Source organism: Phocoena phocoena, chromosome 1, assembly GCF_963924675.1.
Source record: "Phocoena phocoena chromosome 1, mPhoPho1.1, whole genome shotgun sequence".
Lineage (NCBI taxonomy): Eukaryota > Metazoa > Chordata > Mammalia > Artiodactyla > Phocoenidae > Phocoena > Phocoena phocoena.
In genome coordinates, this window is record NC_089219.1 from 113,304,246 (window position 1) to 113,327,411 (window position 23,166).

The following is a 23,166-nucleotide window of genomic DNA, read 5'->3' on the forward strand; positions in this document are numbered from 1 at the left end:
CTGCTGATGGGATCCACAAGCGGATGTGTCCACAAGGGTTGGGCCACTAGAGGAGGCTGAGTGTGGGTCCTGGAGAGGTTTGCTCACCCGGATGAACTGCTGGAAGCGTTTGTCTCGGGCATATAGCTCCTTATAGAGCTTTAAGGCCTTGGTGTGGCGGCTACAGAACTCCGAGTAGGTCTTCCGCATCTGCTCTGCGCTGGGACCTGAGAACTAGAAGTTGGGGGAGCAGGGCTGGGTCAGCATTTCCCTCAAAGCCACATCTCATCCCCAACACCCTCGGGCCTCCCACCAAATAGGCGGGCTTCCTGCCTCTCCAGCCCTCTCTGGCTCCACCCCCTAGAGTTTGATGAAATGATGAGAAATGTCCACTCTAGTCACACCTCCTCCCATGACTGCTGCCCATGGGTCCTGCCTTTTCTCACCTGGCTGATGAGCAGGTCACCCAAGCGATGGATGACGAAGTTCCGGGTGCTGCCAGGGCACAGGGCCTGGCGTCGGCGTTCTAACAGCTGGCTGAGGAAGCGTGTATGGATGTCACTGAGTTCATCCACGCAGGGGAACAGGCCCTGGACCACTCCTGGCTCCAGCTGTAGCTCTTCCAGCATTCCCGTGCGGAAGAGGCGCGTCATGATCTTCAGGGTCCGCACATGGTGTAGCTCTGTCTGGATCAGCTCTGCGGGGACAATGGGACACCTGGCCTCTACCCTGGCTTGGCCACAATTGGTGGGGCCTAGGCTGGGGACCTCAGGGCTCATTTGAGGTTTTCAAGATCCCTTCCAGGTTAACATTCTGCATTAGTACGATCTTAGATCATTTTCTAATCATTTTTTAATCTTTATGCTGTGCCATCTTAAGCTATGAGCTGTTTTAAGGTCAAGAACCATGCGCCCCCTACATGTCTAGCTTTCCCACAGTTCCCAGTACAGTGTTGGAACCGGCAGAGAGGAAAGACTAAGAATTGACTGGAAGGAAGGGATAAAGAAGGGCCTTGGAGGTCAACAGCCCAACAGGTGGGGGCCTAGTGGCTACTTGTGGGGATGCCAGGCAGGGTCTTGAAGGCCAATAGGATAAGAGGGAAGGGTCTTGAGAGGTAAGGACTGGCAGAGGAAGGACACAAAAAAACAGGACTGGTGACAAAAGAGAAGTCTGGGGTGGTCTTCTTGGCTCACCATAAATGACATCCTGCTGCTTCATCACCTCCTTTTTATGCTGCTGCAAAAAGTTGCTATCCACAGCAAGGCTCCAGGAATCAGCTGCAAAGTCCTTCTCATCCATCTCAAAGTCACTCATCAACTCATTGTAGATCACCTCTGCACCTGGAAGTGAGTGGGGGAAACAACTCGGACCCCAATTCTCTTCCCTGGGTCCTGGGCCCTTCTCTAGATCCCTTCCCGCCTTGCCGTTCCCAGGACTGCTCCCACCTGCCCCTCATGCCCTGGTCTCCCTGAGGTCCGGGCACAGTCACCTTCGTCGATGAGGGACTCCACTGACAGGGTCCGGTTCCGCATGTTGAGGGAGTCTGTGGACTGGGAGAGGATCCGGCGCAGCCCCAGGGGAGACTCATCATTGAAGTGTCTGAGGGGAGTGGAGCCTGGCTGCATCACCCAACTCCGGCAAGAGTTCCCTTCCCGGGTGGGGACCCAAGGTGGGATCCCAGAGGCAGTCACCCCAAGTTCTCCTTACCTGTCTGTCTATAATTCTGAACTCAGGGATGGGAAAGACCTCTCAGCCCCCCGTCTCCATTGCCATACTCTGCCTGCCTTGGCTCTCCCTTCCCCAAGCAGAGGCTCACCCAGCAATGTTGGTGGTGGAAACACTTTTGGCTAAAGACAAGGAGGAGCGGCCACGGCGGGAGCCAAGCAGGGACTGTCGGAAGCTGTCGGAGGGGTAGATGGCAGAGCTGGGACGCTCCCGAGTGGTGGCTGTCAGAGGAGGGGATACCAAGTAGGCAAGCGTCAAACCTAGTGCCTTCCCAGGATTCAAGCCTCCCAGGCTCCTCCACTAGAAGCGAGGCCTCCTCTCCAGCCCCACCTTTAGCCCTGTTCTTTTTTTTTTTTTTTAGCCCTGTTCTAGTCAAAGAAAGATGATAACAGTAATTCTACCCGTATGTTTGTGCAATACTTTTTTTTTTTTTTTGCGGTACACGGGCCTCTCACTGTTGTGGCCTCTCCCGTTGCAGAGCACAGGCTCCGGACGCGCAGGCTCAGCGGCCATGGCTCACGGGCCCAGCCGCTCCGCGGCATGTGGGATCTTCCCGGACCGGGGCGTGAACCTGTGTCCCCTGCATCAGCAAGTGGACTTTCAACCACCGTGCCACCAGGGAAGCCCTGTGCAATACTTTTAATGTTTATGAAGAGCTTTTATTGCCTTACCTCTTTACCGCCACAAGACTATGAGCAATCTGCAGCTCAGGACGGTTAAGAGACTTGTCTGGGGTGACTCAGCTAATGGCTGAGCAGAGATTCGGACTCTGGTCTTTTTTTTTTTTTTTAACATATTTATTGGAGTATAATTGCTTTAGAATGTTGTGTTAGTTTCTGCCATATAACAGAGTGAATCAGCTATATGTATACATATACAGACTCTGGTCTTTTTGACTAAGCACCACGCTCTTTCTGTTACACCAGATCTGTCTGAATTGGCCCTTAACAACTTCTGCCAACATTCCCAAGTGCGGTGTAAATAACTAATAATAATAATATAAGGTGTGACCAGGCTCAGATGACCAGCCATCCCAAGCCTTCGTCCCCATTTGAATTCTCCTGTCCCGCCCCTAAGCCCAAGAGTCCGGATCTCCCTTATGACCCCACCATCAGCATCCAATTGAAAAGAGGAAGGCGCTGTGCCAGGGAACGACCTCAGGGGGGCAGCACAGCTCATGGGCTGAGAGGCCTGGGGTCCAGGGTCCTATGGGGGCTCCAGCATCCTCACTACTCACTCTTACTGCGAAGTGAAACAGACTGCAAGGCAGTGTTGTTCTTCAGCAGGGCAGCTTTCTGTTGCTGTGAGACAGAGAGCAAGAGAGAGACACCAAGAACAGCTGTCACCCTAGGGTCACCCCCATAGGCCCAGGGCAGGAGCTGGGTGGCTGGCCCCCTAGGGAGAAAGCTGGCATGATGGCTAAGGGCATCAGGGTGGCTGAGCCCAGTGCTGAGGGGATGTGTCTACAGCAACAGGCTGACCCCCTCTTGCAGGGCCTGCGGTCTGGGGTGGAGGGTCTGGGCTGCCCCCTGGTGAGGAGAGGGGCTGAGTAACACAGGGTGAGGAATGAACGGAAAAGGCATGAGGGTACCGCACACTCACTACCCTCTCCCCCAGCCCTCTGCCCTCCCTGCCATCTCACCTTCTGCTTGACCTTGGTACAGTTGGCGAGGGTGTCTTTACAGCGGTTGTGGATAGTCACATTGCAGGCTGGGAGGGTGGGGTAGAGAGGGTGATGGGAGGGCCGGGTGGTACGGGGGGGACACACCCACATGCAGACACCCATCTCCCCATGGCCACACAGCCTGAGACTCTCCCCCTTCCCAGACTCCTCGGCCATCGCCGCACCCCAGTCCCTCTCCTCCCACCTCCCCCCTTCCTTCAAGCAGGAGATGAAGTGAGGGGGTATAGGTGTGGACCACAATTAAGCCATCAGGAGGGGTAGGCAATCCTGACTCAGAGATGACCTGCGAGGTGGACTAGAGGGAAGAAGGGGTTACTGGCTGCCAGAGATGAGCTCAAGAAGCACAAAGGTGGTTGAGAATGACAGATGGCAGAGAGGACGCCCACGGAACAGAAGGTGGCACAGGAGCAGCTGGGGTGGGGGCTAGGGGCAGAGAGGGGGAAATGAACATCCCCTGAGCTTGATCCTAACCACCCCCTGAGGTAGATTCAATGATCCTCATTTTATAGATGAGGATCCTGTCTCCTGGAGAGGTTAAAATCATCTGCCAGAGGTCATACAGCTAGTGGTAGAGCTGGGGTTTAACTCAGGAGTGTCCGTGCACTTCCTGTTGAGCCATACGTATGCCCACAAACTCTGGCTAGGCCTAAGCAGTGCTAAGGCTGATGGATCCAGCGGCAGAGCTGGGGACAGGCCATGCCCTGCCCCTGCCCGCCACGCCTGCCTGCCTTCTGCACTGCTCAGCTATGCTTGCTATGACTCTAGCCTCCCTTCCGGACCGGGGGAGTCTTTTTCCCCAAGTAAGGTAAACCCACAGCTCCCACACTCCATCTGCTTCTCCTTCATCACCCACCCCACCCTGCCATGGGGTAGGAGAGAAGAGGAGAGGAAAGGAAGAGTAGCTAAGCCTAGGCACTGGCCGTCCCTTTCCCCAACATGCCCTCACAGCCCTTGGCCGTCTCCAGCTTCCCCTCCCCCCTCGTCCAACAACACCGGAAACTCTGCTAACTCCTTCAGACAATACCCAGCACCGTGGTTACTTCCACAAATACAAGGCGAGCAGGGTGTGGCAGAGGGGCAGACAGAAGTGGGGGCTGGAACTGCATCCACCCCCCCTGGAGCTCCCTTCTCCTACCCGCAGCACCCAGTGTCTCTGGATCGAACCTCCGCTATCCACCTGCTCTCAAAATAGCGCTTGCTGCCCGCCTTCCCGGTTCCCCTGGCAACAAGCTTCCAGATTGGGAATTCTGTCAGGTCTCTAGAGGGATCTAGATTGGGGTTCCCTCCTCATCCTCAAAACTCTAAGTTGAACAGTGAGGAAGTAGAGAAGCCTCGCTGGTTCTTTCTGGGGTTCCTTCGCAGCTTCCATAGAGATTTAGAAGCTAAAGCTTTTGTCCCTCTGTTCCGCTGCAGGCCACAACACCTCCGGTCCTGCGTTAATCAGAAGCAGCTCTTTGCCATAAATCTGGGTGTTGGTGGGGAGGGTAGACAGGGCAGGAGCCCTCCATGTAGGCATCTTGGGGAAGGAAGAATTCGTTGCTTGTACTTACTAAATACAGGGCTACCCTTAGATGTGGGTGAAGGTCAGGAATTCTATCTAATCCTTATTCCCCCAACATACACATTGCTGCCATATTCTCTTTCTCACTGTGTATCAGTCAGACTAGAAATCTGAGACAGGGGGGTCCTAATCCCTAATCCTCTGCTTCAAACTGTAGAGATTTAGAGATTTCAGACTCCCCCCAGTCAATAGAAAGGGAAGGGGCAAGGGGATCCTGAAGTCTTGAACACCCAGTTCTGCCCAGGAAGACCGGCAGAACAGCTGCAAGGCCAGCAGCTTCCCACCCAGCTCCCCTATTTCTGCCCCCCCTACCCCGCATACACACAACATTCCTGCTTCTCTTCCAATCAGTTCTCCTGACCCTCAGCAGCTGTTCAGGGAGCTGGGGGATACCCAGCGGACGACAGCTGCAAGGGGAGCCACTCCAGCCTCCCCTCCCCCATACCCCCAGCTAGTCCTGCTTAGGCCATATTCGGACTGCCACTACCCCTAGACATGAGGACAGGGAGAAAGGGATCAAGCATCTGGCCCTGGCATTTGGGCCCTGCGGGGGCTCACAGAGGAGAGTGATCCTTATGGATCCAAGGTAAAAAGAATGGAGAGAAAGATTAGGGTCAGTGGGCACTTACTCAAGAGTGACATTCAGGGTCCAAACAACTTACTTGGGCAGATGAGGGCCTCCTTGGCTGTGATGCTCTTGTTACAGGCATAGCACATGGTCATGCCCGAAACGGAGATGGTGGTGAAGAGGTGCCCGTTGGTATAGCGGGCGTCCTTGGCTTCCTTCATTTTCTCTTTTTCCCGGGACTGTAGAAGGGGCGAGAGAGACAGGAAGTGAGGCTGGAGGATGCCAGGGTGCCTGAGGAGTCCAGAGACACAGGCCGAGGGCAGAGGCAAGGGAGCAATGCCTGCCTGAAACACACCATTTTTGCCGCGCTGTGTCAGAGGCAGCTGTCCAGGAGTGACCAGGCCAGCCCCGAGGGCTGAGCCCACCCCTGACCTACCTGGCCCCTGCGGCTGGGCTGCCTCCTGTTGCCGCTCATCTCCCCGGCTCTAGACCTCCGCGTCCTCACTCCACCTCCCAGCCCTAGCTCTGCTCGCCCCCAAGCTGCTGTACTCTCTTCTCTGTGCCGGGGGAAGATGCGCAGAGAGGAGGGGAGAGCAGGCGAAGCAGAAGGTGCCAGCTCACCAGCGCTTTCAAATCTATGGGAGTTAGCTCCTCTTATAACCATGACAACCAGTGTTGGAGCCGCTATCTCCGCTATCTCCGCTATCTCCGTGGCAGTGGCAGTCACAGTGGGGGGCAGGAGATCCCCTTATTAGATTGGCTGAAGGGGGCAGAATGCCTCCACTGCCACCCCCAACCAGAGGTCAGGATCCCAAACTTCTGACTCTTCCATATCTGCTCAGCCAAGGTACACGGGGCCTCTCTGTGGGAGGCAGCATGTCCCCTGCTAACCTCAAGGCAGGAGGAGCCTGGTTTCAGTCTCGGGTCACTTGTCCTCTCTGGGATCTTTAAGAAAGGAAACTGGGCCACCAAGGTCTCATTCCCGGCAGGAAGTCTCTTCTGCAGTCTAACTTTTATCCCTCTCATGCTACCCTCCAAAACCTAGGATATCTCCTTTATTCCTCCTCACCCAATTAGTCTAGGAAGTCCTTTCTAGCATCTACCCTCCAACCTCCAGCGGCAATGTCACTTCCTCCCGCTCTGGTCTCCTTCGAGATGGGGCACACTCTCCAGGCGCTTCCACAGAACCTCAGAGGCTGGCATTTCCCATCAGCTTTCTCTTCTCCTGCTTCCCCCTGACCTCTGCAGGTCAAGTGATTCTCCCTAACCTCTTTCTGTCCTTTCTCAAGCTCCTGAGCTTTCCCTGAAACTGAGGAGATAAGAAGATGGGACACCATGCTTTCCACCTATTCCAGGACCCTCCTCAGTGGTCACCTCAGATCCCTGATTTTCCCTCCACTCTTAGAGGACTGACAGCAGGAAGAGGACCTGGCAAGACCACTCCCTCCAAGGATTCCCTGCCTCTCAGAAAGCGAAGAGCGAGATCCTGATGGCTGAGGCTGAGGGTAATGAGCCCCAAGTCAGAGGACACTCACTGTCTGGGGCCCCGGGGCAGTGAAACAAAACTCAGAGGAGAATCCTCAGCCTGGACCTTGGAGGCCTAGTCCTGACTCTCAGCTGAAGCCACACTAGCAGTTAAGAGGTGGGGGGAGGGGGGGCTTCCCTGGTGGCCCAGTGGTTGAGAGTCCGTCCGCCTGCCGGTGCAGGGTACACGGGTTCGTGCCCCGGTCCAGGAGGATACCACATGCCGTGGAGCGGCTGGGCCCGTGAGCCATGGCTGCTGAGCCTACGCGTCTGGAGCCTGTGCTCCGCAACAGGAGAGGCCTCGGCAGTGAGAGGCCCGCAGACCGCAAAAAAAAAAAAAAAAAAAAAGAGGTGGGGGAGGGGAAGAGACTCACTGGCCTGGTGCAAGGGTAGAAAAGGGAAGTGTGAACCGGCTGAGTCAACAGCACAGGGGCCAGAGGGCACTGGACTATGACACCCTAGGGTCTCAGGGCTTCCTGGTAGCCCAAGATCCTTCTCTCTCCTGCCTACCCTCAGAAGCTCCAGGTTCATCTGATGATGAGCAGAGCCTAGGTCTTCAGGTCATTTCACATCCAATCACCCATTTTTCTTTTCTCCTCCTCTCCCATCCTCCTCCTCTTCCTATATCATAGTCTCCTTCCCATCCCCTGGCCTCCCTCCTCTCCCCCATGGCCTCCCACCTTGGCTGCCCCTTTTTCACCCTTGCTTCTCTTCTACTGCCCTTGGCCTCTCCCTGCCCTCCTCCTCCTAGACCTTGTCAAGAAAGCTGACCAACTTTTAACTCTAACCTCCCTTTTTCTATTCTGGTACCTACCTATCTGGACCACTAGAAAATTCTCCCTTTAGTCTAACCTCCATCTGCCCTGCTCCAAATTATAGTTCTTTAGGAGATCAAATCCTCCTCTGAATAACAGCCTCTATAGGACCTCAAAGTCCAAGTCCAAATAGCTCTTCTTACTGCCCTACACTCTGCCTTCTCTTCTCCTCTCCTGCTCTCCCAACCTTCTCTATGACACAAATAAAAAAGTTTGAGGACTCATTATGTTTGAATTAAAAGTATGCAAGCAAAAAAACGTGAAAATCACATTAAAACAGCAACACGGGGAGGGGCAAATTAGGGGTATGGGATTAAGAGACACAAACTACCATGTATAAAATAGATAATCAGGCTTCCCTGGTGGCACAGTGGTTGAGAGTCCGCCTGCCGATGCAGGGGACATGGGTTCGTGCCCCGGTCCGGGAAGATCCCACATGCCGCGGAGCAGCTGGGCCCGAGAGCCATGGCCGCTGAGCCTGTGCGTCCGGAGCCTGTGCTCCGCAGCAGGAGAGGCCACAACAGTGAGAGGCCCGCATATCGCAAAAAAAAAATAATAATAATCAGGGAATTCCCTGGTGGTCCAGTGGTTAGGACTCCGTGCTTTCATTGCTGAGGGTACGGGTTCAATCTCTGGTCGGGGAACTAAGATCCCGCTGCGTGGCTTGCAAGCCACGCAGCGTGACCAAAGATAAAAACAAAACAAATCAATAACAGATAAGCAGCAAGGATGTACTATATAGCATGCGGATTTATAACCGTTACCTTGTAATAACTTTAATGGAATATATATAATCTGTAAAAATACTGAAACTAATATAATATCATAAATCAACTATACTTCAAAAAATAAAATAGAAAGAGCAACATGTCTGAATCAGGGTCAACTCCCAAATGGGCAGTCCTGCAGATTTGCCCTAGGGCTGCTACAACTCCCCCTCCCCTCCCCTGACCTCTTCCCTCTGCCCTCAGGCCTCCAGGAGCTCTCACCTGGGAAAGAGGCGGGGAAAGGGAGGGAGAGAACTAGGGGTAGCCAGAGAACAGGGTCTCTTGTGGCCCTTCACCTCTCTGGCAACAACATCCCACAGACGACCCAGCTACTCTGGGCCCAGGCTCCCCCACCTCCCAACACTCACCCTCTCTCCAAGTGACCCTCTCTCTAGGTGGGCCAGCAGTGGGCAGCAGCCACAGCAGCAGCACATCCCAACACGGACCCTGCCCAGCAGCAGGCGGCCCTGGCACTGCCTAGCGCTATTGTCCTGGAGGCAGTCCGCACCCGCCCCAGGGCTCAGGCTGGTGAGGCTAGAAGGACACAGGGCCTGCTCACCAGGGGTGCCTGCTCCAGAGATGGAGTGAATGGGCTTGTTTGGTTCTCTGTCCTACTCTTTCCAGATCTTCTTAAGATCATCCCAGTTACCCACCCACCCGCCAGCAGGACAGCTCTTCACCTTCATGGCCCCATCTGTCCACCAAGAAAAGGGGCCATTACTCTGCAATCCACAACACCCACCCCAACACTCAGAGGTCCTTCCTGCTTGGTTCAGTCCTCTACTGTCCAGTGTCCATAGTCTTGCTTTCTCACAAACCCTCACAGAAAGTCTTTCTTGCTATTGCTACACAATAAATGAATAAAGCATGGGAAAGCACCTAGCACAATGGCTGGTATACAACAGCCACTTAACACATGTTTAGAAAGAAAGGAAGAAAAGAAGGATGGGTGGATGGATAGACACCAAGACAAGGGGTCCCAGCAGCACCCTTGCCTCTACTCTAGGGATCCCCTCATTCCTTATCAGAGCTTCAGAGTTTTCAGTCTCCTCCTCTCTCTCTTCCCCCCCCACCCCGCCCCCGGCTGCACCTCACACTTGCGGGATCTTAGTTTCCTGACCAGGGATCCAACCCGTGCCCCCTGCAGTGGAAGTACAGAGTCCTAACCGCTGGACCACCAGGGAATTCTGGTCTCCTCCTCTCTTGTTTATTCTTTTCTCCCTTCTCCCAGACCTTTTCTCCTAATTCCTTTAAACTTAGGACCGGATGGTATCCTCTGAAGGTCAGAAGAAGACCAACCCAAACTTTCCTTCCACTGTCATCCCAGATCTTGGTCACTTTGGGGAAAGAAAGACTAGGCGAATGGCAGAGGACATTGAGACTGGTGGCTCAAAGTCTCATAGAACAGAAGCAGTCTCCCCTTTCTCCGTATTTTGTCTCCCAGGCCGAGAGATGAGAAAAACAGTGATATACGTGAAGCCCAAGGAATGCCAAAGCCTGGACTTCGGCTTCCCGTTCCCCGGCGAGCAGCAGAGGATGGCGGAGCTGACCCAGAAGAGTAAGAGCCTCTCCAAGCAAAGTCTAAGCTCTCAGCTGTCCTTGTTCCTCCATTGGGTATGTCCAAACCAAGACCTCTGGAGAAGTCACGTGGTGCTCAGAATGACCTCTGCTCCAGCTGCAAGTGGCAGCAGCCCCTTCCCCAAGGTGGCGCAGCCTCTGTCCAGGCCCTTTGTTTAGGGACCAGAAGGCCCCCAGAGGGTTCCACTGGGTTTCCAGTCATCTGTAACTTAGGCCCTGGACAGCAGAGGTTCAGAGTCATAGGCTGCAAGGGGCACTGAGTCATGAGGGATGGGCTCTAAGGCTGGGAAAAGAGGAGAGAGAGGGCTCCTGGCCATGGGACTAAGAGGGTTTGGGATGGTCTCAGTCAGGCTCTGCTTCTTTTATGAGCTTCCACAGACGAGATAAAGGCAGGAGGCTAAGGAGAAGGCGGCCAAACGGAAACGCTAACGCCAAAGCCAGAAACATAACACAAAAAGACATCGCTGAACACACAAAGGCACTTAACGCTTGCCTGATGAATGAAGATGAGACACCGGACAATAGGGGTGGGCACACTGGTGAAGCAGAAGAGGGGTGCTAAGGACCACAGGGAATAAAGTCGGGCTACCCTGAGACCCAGGGATCCTGGACCCCATCTTACCCCCACCCCCCACCCGGCCACACCTGTCGGGTCAGGAGAGAAAGACAAGCAGAGACGGAGGGGGGAGTGATGCAAACAGACGGGCATTTGTACAAGCGAACAATAGCTGTGCCAGGACTCCCTGCCCTCCTGGCACAGGGCAGGCCGGCTGAGTTGGGAGGGGGGCAGCTGCTGCCTGCAGCCCCTCCCCCACCCTCCCCCAAGGAGACATAAACAAACCCAGAAGGGTCCAGCCAGTTCCTCACAGCCATTTCTCTGACCAGCTCCAGGAACCATGACCAATCTGCTCCCTCAAGCTCCTAGATGATACTTCAAAGCACAGACTGAAGCTAAGAATGGAACTACTTCCCCGCATCCAGAGTGCAGTGAGCACCCTACTTTGGTGGCCATAATTCAAAACAGTGACACAGAGCATCTGGGGACAGGCAGACGGACACAGACACACACGCACACCAACACACAGGTCATGTGCACGCATGGGATTCATTTCTTCAGATCTGTCCCCTCCCGGACTCCAAGCTCAGGGTTCCGGGGAAGCCAGAGGGACTGAGATGGGACCCCTCTTTAAATCCCTCAGGCAGCCCTGGCAGGTCCTTCTCTAGGCAGCATCCAACCTCCTACAGTCACTCAGTGACTTCCTTAAGCTTTTGGCTCCCTTCCCCCATCCTTGCTTCTCCCCCTCCCCTCAGCTCTTTCCCTAACCTCCAAGAAAGGCCCCTAGAATCTTTTCCTATTCCCCCAAAAGTCTCAGCCTCCCGGGAGACCCCCAATTCCTCAACTTCCCCCGCAACCTGCCAGCACTCTCAGCTCCCTCCAGGGCTCCCCCAGCCCTCTTCTCTGGCTCCAGTTCTAGTCCTGCACACAAAGCCAGCCATCTCTCCAACACTCAGAACAAAGAAACAGTCTCTCTCCTCTCTCCCCACCACACTCCAAATCTGGGGTCCTTGAGATTCCAGGGACACCCCCCTAGCCTCCAGGGCCATCCCTGATGCTCTGGCCCCTGCCTGCTCCTAGGCAGGAAAGGACCCTTTGTTCTGAGAGAGGAGACACTTAGGGTTTGGGGGGAGGAGGGAGGGAGGAACAGGGGATGAAAGAGAGAAAGGGACCTCTGGGGTTTGGGGCCTATGGAGGTAGGAAGTAGAGCAGAGAGAATGAGGGGGTGGAGGACTGAAGATAGCCTGAAAGAATAGAAATGGAGTGAAAAGAGAGGAGGCATAAGGAGGGGAAGCTGCACAGAAAGATTCTAGGAGGGTGGGAAGGAGAAAGGGACAGGTTCGACTTAAATTCCTCCTACTTCAAGGAGGTCCCGGGGAGGAAGGCAAGGAATGGGGGGTGGGGTCAGGACATAGCTCTGAACCATCCCCCCAGATAGGTAGCAGGGGAGACCATCTTCCTCAAATTATCTCGTTTCCAGCGGCCCCCCTCTACTTCCCACCGCAGTATAAAAAGAAAGGAGACAGCTGGTGTGCTTGGGGGAGGGGGAAGAGGGGATCCAGGGTTTGTTGGCTAAGAATCAACTCCCCCCTTCTGTAACCACAGCTTTCCGGAGGTGGCCCTCCCCTTCCGACCAGCCCAAACTGACAACCAACCTCCTCCAGTGGCCCCTCTGCCCTCTCAGATCTACCCACTCAGCCCCTCACATCCCCACCCCCAGTCAGATCCCAACCCCCGCAAAACCAAGGCCGCCCCAGGATAGAAAAAGCCTAGATTCCCAGTCCCCCCCAACTACCAAAAAAAAAAAGGCATGAGGACCCAGGTATCTGGCTCCCCAACTCCTCCCAATAACGGAAAAGGGACCCGAGTATCTACCTTCCCAGAACCCCTGTCTATAGCCCCTCTCCAGGTCTGCCCCTCGCCGGTGCCCCCATGGTTTTCCCTTTTAGGGTGGAACCAAATTTCCGTGGTTTCAAAAAACCTCTCCACCCCCCTTGGCCCTGCTCCAGGGTCTCAGCTCAAACGGTTGAAAAATAAACAGACTTTCATAGCTGGGGCCTGGCCTGGCGCAGGGTTGAGAAGAGCCTGTCTGCCACCCCACTGTTCCACTGCACTTCAGCCATCTCTCCTCTGGCCCTCTGTTTGTCTTAAGCCCTACCCAAATCCCCAGTTGCTTTCCTGTTAGCAGAATCTCATCCCAACCCCCCAAGGAAAAGTTCCAGGATGGAACCTCTCCCAACTTAGGAGCTAGGAGGGAAGTGTGGGAAGGGGTTTCCACCATCTCTGAGGACTCCAAAAGGGTACTGCTCCCATGCCGGTAGACTGTGATGGTGATCAGCATAGGCTGCGCGCCAGGGCAGGACACTGGGATTGGAAAGAGGCCAGAGATTAAACCAGCAATGGACTGGGTCTTGGCCTTTCCCATAATGGGTACAGTGTGGGTGCCTTGAGCAGCTGGGAGGTGCTGTCTGCATGCACCACCTTCCTCCCAGCTCTCATTTATTCACCTATAAGTCAGCTTCATCATTTCCTGGGGGCTGAGGTGTGGAGAGATCATGGCCTTTGGGAGTGGGCCTGGGTACAAAGGCAGAAATAAGGGATACTTGGAAAGGAGTGGCCAAGAGCTCAAGAAGGGGGTGGGGGCTAGGGTAATTATACATCCAGACTCCTGAAATGGTAGGTGAACAGTCCCAAGGTAAAGAGTTAAGAGAGCTGGGGTGGGGAGGAGGGATGAGGGCACAGTGCCAAGTGGGTCAGCCTAAAGGTTTCAGTTTGTTTCAGGCTGCAAGGACAAGGAGCTTGGAAGCTGGTGGGGCAAAAAGGGATGGGGGGACCCTCTGTGTTTCAGGAACAGGGGTGCTCTGGGCCCCAAGGATGGAAGAAACGATCCTAGCTACACAAAGACCTCTGCTCCCTTCACCTAAGGGTGATGGCTTGGGGGAAAGTAAGCCGTCCCTGAGCTGTCCTGACCCGTCACCCGCCCACCAGAGAGAAGAACTGAATCACAGCTGGAAAGTCCATCTGCGAGGAGAGGAGGAGCTGACTGCTGTCTTGGAGGGGTGGTGATGGTGGTGGTGATGGTGGGAGGAAGCCGGGAAACCACCCCCTCCCACCCCTCCGCCGGATGGCGGGGACAAAGAGGGAACGACCAAGCCAGCGACTGCAGAGTGGGGGGATACCGAGAGCAAGCCGGTGGAACACTGGCGGAGGGGGTTCCGGAGAGCTTTCGCCGCCCCCACCCCCCCCTCGACACACACACCTCCCTCTTCCCGCTCTGTCCCTTACCGGAGCAACTTTCTTTCACGCGGCCCAAAACACCCGGTCCCGCCAGATAGGAAGCCCCTAAACCTCAGGTCCGCTGGCTCCCGGGATCCCGGCAGACAATCTGCTCGGAGCTGGAGGCTCCGGGTCGTGTCTACTGCTCCCCCAGCCCCCTCCCCACTCACTCACAGTCCCCACCCACCCCGTCCCGCCGCGTTCCCGGCCGACGCTCCGCCCGATTTTGGCGCCCAGAAAGCAGGCGGGCAGACCCGGGGTCGCTGCGGGTGCCGGGGATCGAAGGGCGCCCTGAGGACAGCGGGCGAGAGGGACAGGGGTTTCCGAGCCCACCTTGCTGGCCAGCTCTTTGCTCCGGTCGATCCGCGCCCTTGTGAGGGATTCGATCCGAGACATAATCCGATGGGGGCGGGGGGAGCCCAGGAGGACGCGGCGCGGACCCTGGCGTCCGGCTGTTTGGGGGGGGAGGGCGGGGGAGGGGTCCGACCCGCACGCGTCGGTCTTGGGGACAGGAAGTCTGACTCCCCTCGCCCGGCACCCAGCGCCAGTTCCTCAAACCCGAGTCTCCACCCCCGCCCGAGCTCAGGAAGGGGGGAGGCGGGGCGGAGGGAGGGCGGGTGCCGAGCGCCGGACGGGACGCCTCGGTCCGTGGAGGGGCGGCTCGCACAAGTACAAGGGGCCGTGGACTAGCTCGCAGGGCCCCTCTGCCTGTTTGCCCTCCAGCGCCGGGCGCCTCTAACCCCAGACGCCCGCCTCCTGGCTTCGGTTTTCCTAAAACCCACCCTGGCCCGCCTCGCAGCCCTCACCCCACCCCTGGTCTTCCCTTTCCCCTCCTCCTCCTCCTCCTCCGCAGTCCATCAGTCTAGAAAGACTCGCGGGCCGGAGGATTCCAGCCGCCCCCAGCTCTCCAGGGAACCCGGGGCCAGTTCCTTCCTGGCCTTCTGGGCCCATCAAAGCAGGCCAGAGCCACCGACCCCTTTTACGACTGGGGGCAGGCGTGGGGAGAGGGCGGAGAAATCAAAGGGGAACTAAAGGGTGGGTCTTTAGAGGGCCTGAAAGGGAAGATTCACTCCTGGAGGTTGAAGAATCTGAGAGGAGAGCATTCTTCCACAAGCCCCCAACTCTCTGGGGCCTTACAAGACCGCCCTCGGCCCATCCTCTTCCCTCCTGCCTCTGCCTCCACTGACTACTGGGGTGGTAGAGGGGAGGAATTCGTCACTGTTACAGAAGACTAAGAAGCTGAGGAAGTCCTTCCTTGTGTCTAATCCCAGTTCCCTCTGTTGCAAGTTAGGCTAGAACCCAAAGACCAGCAACCAGCCTTCCCCAGTCAGGGACAGTTGGAGTATGGCCAGTCTCTCCACAAGAAGGAGGGGTGCAGTAGGACATTCTTTCTGGACACTCTGCCCCAGTCTGAGGCAACTTCCACCTTTTGGGGAAAATTCCTCCTCCACTCTAATTATAATCACTCACATTGAAGTTCATTTCTGCCTCTCAGGGTCTCCCATGTCTCTGGGAGAAACAGAAGTACAGAGAGTCCTGGGACAGAGCATCTTATGTTTGCAGGGTCCTGCCTGATTTCTGGTCCCCAAAGGTGTGGAGGAAGGAGGGAGGGAGAGGAGGCCCAACCTAGACCCAGCAGCTCCCTGCCCGGGTTCAGCAGCAGGGCCTGGCTGCAGGTTTCAAGCCCAGCTCAGCACTCTTGTAGGTGCCAATTTTAGCCTCTGCCACTATTTTGGGCTCCACTGCCTGACCACCGGCTGAGCTAGTTGGGCTCCTCACCACCACACTGCTCCTCTGGCTTCCCCTCCTGCCTAGCAACTCCTTCACCTCCTTCTTCACCCATTCCCCTGTTTAGGATCCTTATATAGCAAAGACCAGAAAACAAGGAGAGAAAATAACCATGCCCACTTCTAGGCTGGATGGAAATTAGAAAGCAGAGAGGACTTTCCCTGGGCCATGAGGGAGGCTGACTCCTCCAGGCTTGTACCTGCAGGGGAGACCTACAGGAAGGCCCTAGGAACTCCCCCAAACCAGCAGTCTTGAGGCTCCTGGGCCCAGAACCCCAGACTTACCTCCCCCCAGTGGGCAGCCAGGGCTGAGGAATGTACTAAATTTAAAAACAGACTGCCAGAAGCCAGAATCCTGGCCTCACGGCTCCACCCACTAGGGGCCCTGAGACAAGGGGTAGGCTGCGACCTCCGCTTTTCTCCCAGGCCTGGGGTGGGAGGGTGTTTCAAGCTAAGGATGGAATCTTAAAGGGCCAAACTCCAGTCTGGATACCCAATAAACCCAGGGCCTGAATCCCAGAGTTATGTGAAGGATCTCAATCCCCAAACTCAACGTAGATGGTCTCTATGAAAGGAGAGGACTTAATCTTCCAACCCTCTTCTGTCTCCTACCCCAATCTTCAATATACTTTTGACCCATCTGCTCTTTGTTACCCTGCATCTCACCCTATGCCCTCTCCTTCCTCTTAAGAGATGAGTAGTAAGGAAGGGGACTTTCGGGGTGGTAAAGGAAACCGGTCTACCTTTAAGAACACATGTGCTTTTAGTGAGCTAGGCCTGCAGCTTGACTTAATTTCCATTTTCTGTATCCTCTGGAACAGTGAACCCTTTTCCTTTCTCCTTAGCATCCCCTGCCCCTTCTTCCAAACCATTTTTATCCCAATCCCTGCTCCTCCTATCCAGTGATGCTGCCCAGATTTTCAGAAATTATTTTTTTAGATACACAAAAACAAAAGCCAACCCTGATTTCTGCCAGAATCTAAAAGTAGCCACCACTTTCTTTAGCTCATTTAACTTAACAGATATGTCCCCCACATTTCAGGGGTAGGGAGGCCATCCCAGGGAAGAACCTGGTTGTCAGGGTCTTGGCCAGTAGGTGAGCAGAGAAAGCCACAGGGATACCTGGGCCCAAGTCCTACAGTTCCCAGGAGGAGGTTTGCTTTTCTTCTTATTACTTTGGACCTTGTGTATTCTGGGAGGGGATGATTAATGCATTATTGACTCCAATGGCCATCCATCAGAAATGGTGGAAGAAGCGAAGAGAGGGGATAAACTATTACGTAGGTTTACTGACAGAAGCAGAGGCAACAACATATAGTCAAAGCTCTAGGTTTGTAATACAGCTCCACCTTTTGCTAACTGTGGGATCTTGGGAGAATAACCTAGGCTCTAAGTTATCTTGTCTATGAAACAGAGATTAAGGGGCTTCCCTGGTGGTGCAGTGGTTAAGATCTGCCTGCCAATGCAGGGGACATGGGTTCGAGCCCTGGTCCAGGAAGATCCCACATACCGCGGAACAACTAAGCCCGTGCGCTACAACTACTGAGCCTGTGCTCTAAAGCCTGCGAGCCACAGCTACTGAAGCCCGCACACCTAGAGGCCATGCTCTGCAACAAGAGAAGCCACTGCAATGAGAGACCTGCACACCTCAATGAAGAGTAGCCCCCGCTCGCCACGACTAGAGAAAGCCGTGCACGGCCAAGAAGACCCAATGCAGCCAAAAATAAATAAATAAGTTAATTAATTTTAAAAATAATAACAAATGTAAATAAGAGCTTTAAAAACAAAACACAGAGATTAAAATATTTATCTTTGCCAGAGTGTTATAAGAATTAAATGAGATGACCTCTGGAAAAGTGTTTTGTCGGCTCTACAATGCTAATCAAATAGGAAGGAATAAGCTACTTCCTTCTCTCACTGCTTGACTGAGCTTCTCTTCACCCCAACCCCTGGTGTTTACCTGCTTATGGCCCCTATCCTGAGCTGGGAGGAGGGGGAAGAAGAGATTTAGTGATGCAAGCACATACATTCATGAGGGTGGAAGCAAGATGGACCAGGAGATGACAGAGAAGGAAACAGGAAGACAGAACGAGAGTCCTAGCAAGGAAAGGCAGTCGACTGGGACAATGTCCTGACGATGCTTAGCTCTTTCCTGCTGGCTGTCTGGGCTTCAGTATCTGCCCACTTTCTCCTTCATCCCCTCACCAAACTGCTAGGCCAAGGGCAGGCAAATGCAGACCAACTGGGATCTGGATGGCCCCTAGACAGCACCGACTTCCTCTACCATTCCCACTGCAGGAAAAGAGGGTGATTCTGCTGTCAGACTCTCCTACCCTGAACAGAGAGGCTGTGGGGAGAGGGACTCAGACCCAAGGTCTGGGTGTTGGCTTTGTTCTCTTTGTAGAGAGCTCTGCTCCCCACCACGGCAGAAAAGAAGCCTCACCGTGCCCACCTCGCCCTGCTCTCAGACTGCCTGATCTCACGCTTCAGCTCCCCGCCTGCGGCCTGCAACGAGAAGGAGCTGAGAACCTGGTTTTGTTTCTGCCCTCCCTGCCCACCCAGAGGAAGGAGAATCCTGGCTGAAAGGCTGGCAGAGAAGAGAGCGCTGGCATTGCTGGCAGGGCCAGGAGGAGCCCAGGCAACCTTACTGGGTAAGGATCCCGTGGTGCTTCGAGGTGAATCTGATGATGTCTTGTCTGGGGTTTCTCTTAATGTTCAGGAGCCGCCCCGGTGGGAAAGTACATGCATACTTGGGGAAGCCAGGAGAGGAAAAGCGGGGAGTGGCTCATTCTGCCAGTAAATGAAGAGAGTGGAAATGAATTCAAGCAGCAGGCAGAGCTCCTAGTTTCACCAGAGCCGGGGTGTTGGTAATAAGGAAGAGAGCAACGTGCCTTCACCTTCCTGGGGTCGAAACTACACGTGGCCCCACTGGTACGGTGTGTATGCGCTTCCACAATCATACACTTTCCTGGCTTCCACTCTGCCTATGGTCTCATTTCAACTCCTTCAGCTGCCATATCCACCCATAAAATTATGAGTGTAAAAGCACTTTGCAAACCCGAATACTCTCTGAAGAAGTAAAAAGTATTGCTGTAATTATTATGATTATTATGCCCGATGGTTAAGATTTCGGCTGCCCACCTCTCAGCTATGTGGGGCCTCCAGAGAGGGAGGGCTAGGCCACTCCTCAGCTTCTGAGGCTCCTGGCCCATCTCCCCTTCCAGCTGTCCACAGCTGGCTGCTAAGCTGGAGACATAGGGAAAGCAGAGGAAAGGTGATTTACTGGGACAGAAGGAGGGAGACTGGGAGATATACCATGTTCCCTTAAAACTTGAACCATTGCCCTGAGTCCCTGCCTACCAGCGGAAGCTGGGGAGGGGAGCAGATGGTGAGGGGGAGGGGAAGGGAACTGGGGAGGGCAGTGGGTCCCCGGGCCTCCTGCTTCCCCAACTCCTACCTTGGCCTTTCCGGTCATGCCCAAGATGAAGCTGAGGGTCCGTCTCAGGGAGGAGCCTGCCCAGGTGCCTGAGCCCCCTTCCAGGTGGCTACAGCTGCAGAGAGAAAAAGAAGAGGTGAAGAGATGGAGCTGGAGCTGGAAAAGAACAAGATACTCCCAGAGATACAGTGGATGAAGTGCCATGACCAGGGGAGAGAGAATGGGGAGATACGGGGGAAAGACAGAGAAGGGTGAGGAAGAGAGAGGAAGGACTCAGAAGAAAGAGGCCCCCACTCCCCTACCTCCTCGGATTTCCTAGATATGGTCACTACAGTTTCCCAGGCCCTTCTATTTATGAGGAAAACTCCAGGCTCCTCCCAGATAAATACAGACTCCCCCTTCCTACCTAATCCAGGCCCAATCTCCTCTTTCATGCTGCTTCCCAACGGAAATGATACAGGGAGGGGGGCTCTCCAAGGGGACGTTTTCCCCTCACAAAACAAGAGTCCTGTGTACGACCCTCCCTGCTGTTTGGAAAGGGCCTCTGGGCCTAACGCCAATAAGGACTGAATTTCCTGGGATTTCATCAGCCCCATCCCATGAGCTAATCCCAAACCCAGAGCCAGGAGGATGTGTCAGCTAGAGATTTTCAGGACCACAAATCAGAGCTTGATATCTTAAAGGGCCCATTACTAGCTCACACACCCACACTGTCTTAGAGGGCTAACCCACTCTAATCAGGCTTCAGCTGTCGGAGCCAAATAAACAGGTGCCGATTTTGCATGCTTATTTACATAGATACTATGTAAATCTCCCAGCCTCCACCTCGATTCCTGAACAATATGCCTTCAGCCCCTGCCCTCTCCCCTTGGGGCGCTACAGCCCATGCCCAGCTCTCCTTAGGGCCACTCCCCATTGGTAGATTATCTCAGCTATCCAAAGCTGGTCCATGGTCCTTGGTCACCGTCTGTCCCTAAGATTGTGCAGTAGCGAATCTGCCTGCTCACTTTTCTGACACTGACAACAGCTGTCAACCTCCACTCTCTTATTTAACAGACACCCTGGGGTCTATATACTCCTTCTCTTTCCCTGATTTCTTCTTCATCCCATGGAGCTACCAGGAAACTTCTTAGCCTTCCCCAGCCAATGAGAAGAAGGGGAATTCTATGCAGTGCAGGTAGAAGGATATTTGGAGGTCTTTCATAAGAAACGTTAAGGGGAGCAATGTTTCAGGAAACAGAGACCCTTGGGGCTACAAAACCCATGGCCTAGTCCCATTGTCCCTCCCCCATCTAGGGCTTTGAAGGGCTCTATGTCCCCCAAACTCACCTTTTGCTGAGGTCAGCAGCAGAGGACTGGGACAAATTCCCTGCCAACACAAAAGGAGACGTGAGGTGTCCAGCTAAAGCCAGACAAAGGCGCCCAGGGCTGCCTCCCCCACCCCCTCCACCTGGATCAGGTTCCCAAGCTGCAGGTGCTTGTGACGCCATTCCTGAGGGCGGGCACTGGGGAGTAGGGAAGGAGGGAGGCATCTGAGCAGAGCAGAGCTGAAGAACTTAGGAGCCCGGGTAACAGAGCACCGGCGTTGTGTGGATAGGGGGCTGAGAGGCCAATGTCTCAGTTCCTTTTCAGTGAATGGCGAGGGCAGAGGATTGAGCTCCCAATGCCTCTTCTTTTTTTTTTTTTTTTTTTTTTTTTTTTTTTTTTTTTGCGTTACGCGGGCCTCCCACTGCTGTGGCCTCTCCCGCTGCGGAGCACAGGCTCCGGACGCGCAGGCCCAGCGGCCATGGCCCACAGTCCCAGCCGCTCCGCGGCATGTGGGATCCTCCCGGACCGGGGCACGAACCCGTGTCCCCCGCATCGGCAGGCGGACTCTCAACCACTGCGCCACCAGGGAAGCCCCCCAATGCCTCTTCTTGATGACAAGGTACGTTGCGGATAACTGTCCTCCATCTCTGGTGACAGGGGAAGCTAGAGAGCCTCTCTCTGTCCTATGTCCTCCTTCATTGGAAGGAGAGCCTCAGAATACCAAAGTCCTGAATTCAGATCTCTCACTTGAATAAAGGCATTTTGGGGTTTCCAAGGGTGTGTGGTTAAACATAATGCAGGACATCTGGACCCTAAACAGCTGGCTCTGAGGAGTGGGGTGAGACAGGCAGAGGAAGGGGCCACCACTGTTTTGCTCCCCACTTTTACTCACCAGCTGGATCTGAGCAGCCCAAGAAGTAATTGATGCCACTCATGGATACAGACTTGGAAAGCATGCCGGTGGGCGAGTGGTCCAAAAGGCCAGCAGATGGGTGACAGGAACGCTGACCCTAGAATCGTGTTAAGAATCCTCATGCAAAGGTCAGGCTTCATCCATCTTCCCCCCCCCAAGGCTCTTCACTTTCCCACAGCAAAGCCCTTCTTCAAGGCCTTCAGGCCTTCTACCCCTCCCCACTACCCATATCTGGAACATTCCACTTGAAATAGTTGAGAAGTTATTCCTGCTATTTAGCAGCCATCACTCTGTTGCAACTCAAACCCTGGCTGCCTTAATATAGAAAATATCTTAGAAAAGATTTACCCTGAATCGTTTCCAGAGATGAAAAACTCAATATACAGAGGTCAGACAGGTAATGAAAAAACAAACACACACACACACAAAACTGGGGCAGTCTGGGTTTAAAACAATAGGGATTAGAAATATTCATAAACCCCAATCTTTCGAAAATCACTTTTTTTTCTCAAGCCTACGTGGAGCATTACAATAACTGGCTACATATCAGTCCATAAGGCAAAATGTAACATGTTTCAGATAACCTCTATCAGAGAGATCATAGGAAACAACCCAGAAATCCCTTTTCAGTAGCTAGGATAAAGAATCTGTGGTATATTTATAAATAGAAGCATTATTCAACATTAAAAATGAACAAACTACAGTTCAGCCAACAATATGGATGAATCTCATGAAAGAACGAAGACACAAAAGATTTATATACTTTGTGGTTACATTCATATAAAGTTTAAAACAGGCAAAACTAATTGATATTGTTTAGACATACACATAAAGGTGGTAAATCTATAGGGAAAATCGATCTCAAAAGTCAAGAAAGTGGTCCTCTCTGCCAGGAGGGAGAGGGCTATGAATGGGGAGGGACATGGGGGGGCTTCTGGGTTTGGGTGGTACTCTATTTTTTTTTAACCTGGAGTAGTTACATGGTTGTTTGCTTCCTAATTATGCATTACGTTGTACATATAAGTTTTATATACTTCTCTGTATCTATGTTATATTTCAATTATTTTTTAAGTTTTAAACAAATCTCCATTTTTTTTTTTTGCGGTACGCGGGCCTCACCGCTGTGGCCTCTCCCGTTGCGGAGCACAGGCTCCGGACACGCAGGCTCAGCAGCCATGGCTCACGGGCCCAGCCACTCCGCGGCACATGGGATCTTCCCCGACCAGAGCACGAACCCGTGTCCCCTGCATCGGCAGGCGGACTCAACCACTGCGCCACCAGGGAAGCCCCAGATTTAGAAATTTTAAAATACCCTTCTAAATAAACTTACTGGTCAAAGAAGAAATCATTATGGGAATTTAAAGGTATTTTATAACAACAATAATGAAAATACTACTCAACAAAACTTGTGGGAGATGGCCAAAATGTATCTCAAGGATAATTTGTCGATTTAAAATGCTTAACTGAAAATTTTTTAAACTGAAAATTAATGAGCTATGCCGGCTTAAAAGGTTAGAAAAAGAACAACAAAACAAACCCAAAGTAAATAGAAGAAAGGATATGATAAAAGCAGAAATCAATGAAGTAGTAACAAATGAAATAGGATCAATAAAGCCAAGAGTTGATTTTAGGAACAGGCAAATAAAATAGACAAACCTTTGATAAGGGTGATGCTCAAATAAAAGTAGA

At 53.6% G+C, this 23,166-nt stretch overlaps 1 protein-coding gene across 5 annotated transcripts in view; it reads right to left on the reverse strand.

Annotated features, from left to right (window-relative positions):
* The window catches only part of ARHGEF2 (Rho/Rac guanine nucleotide exchange factor 2), a 31,798-nt gene extending 10,278 nt beyond the window's left edge, over positions 1–21,520 (reverse strand). Inside the window, exons 1-11 of one of the 5 annotated variants that reach the window (XM_065898230.1) lie at positions 21,457–21,520; positions 20,586–20,625; positions 19,278–19,371; positions 5,612–5,756; positions 3,347–3,414; positions 2,942–3,005; positions 1,796–1,925; positions 1,469–1,578; positions 1,173–1,319; positions 426–676; positions 88–213 (exon numbers count right to left, since the gene is read on the reverse strand). In XM_065898230.1, coding sequence (XP_065754302.1) covers positions 88–213; positions 426–676; positions 1,173–1,319; positions 1,469–1,578; positions 1,796–1,925; positions 2,942–3,005; positions 3,347–3,414; positions 5,612–5,756; positions 19,278–19,371; positions 20,586–20,625; positions 21,457–21,520 — 1,239 coding nt within the window. Of the gene's footprint in view, positions 1–87; positions 214–425; positions 677–1,172; positions 1,320–1,468; positions 1,579–1,795; positions 1,926–2,941; positions 3,006–3,346; positions 3,415–5,611; positions 5,757–14,366; positions 14,626–19,277; positions 19,372–19,457; positions 19,503–20,585; positions 20,626–21,456 lie in introns of those variants that run through there. The other 4 variants (XM_065898233.1, XM_065898231.1, XM_065898232.1 and 1 more) reach the window with 4 other exon arrangements.
* Positions 21,521–23,166: the final 1,646 nt, after the last annotated feature.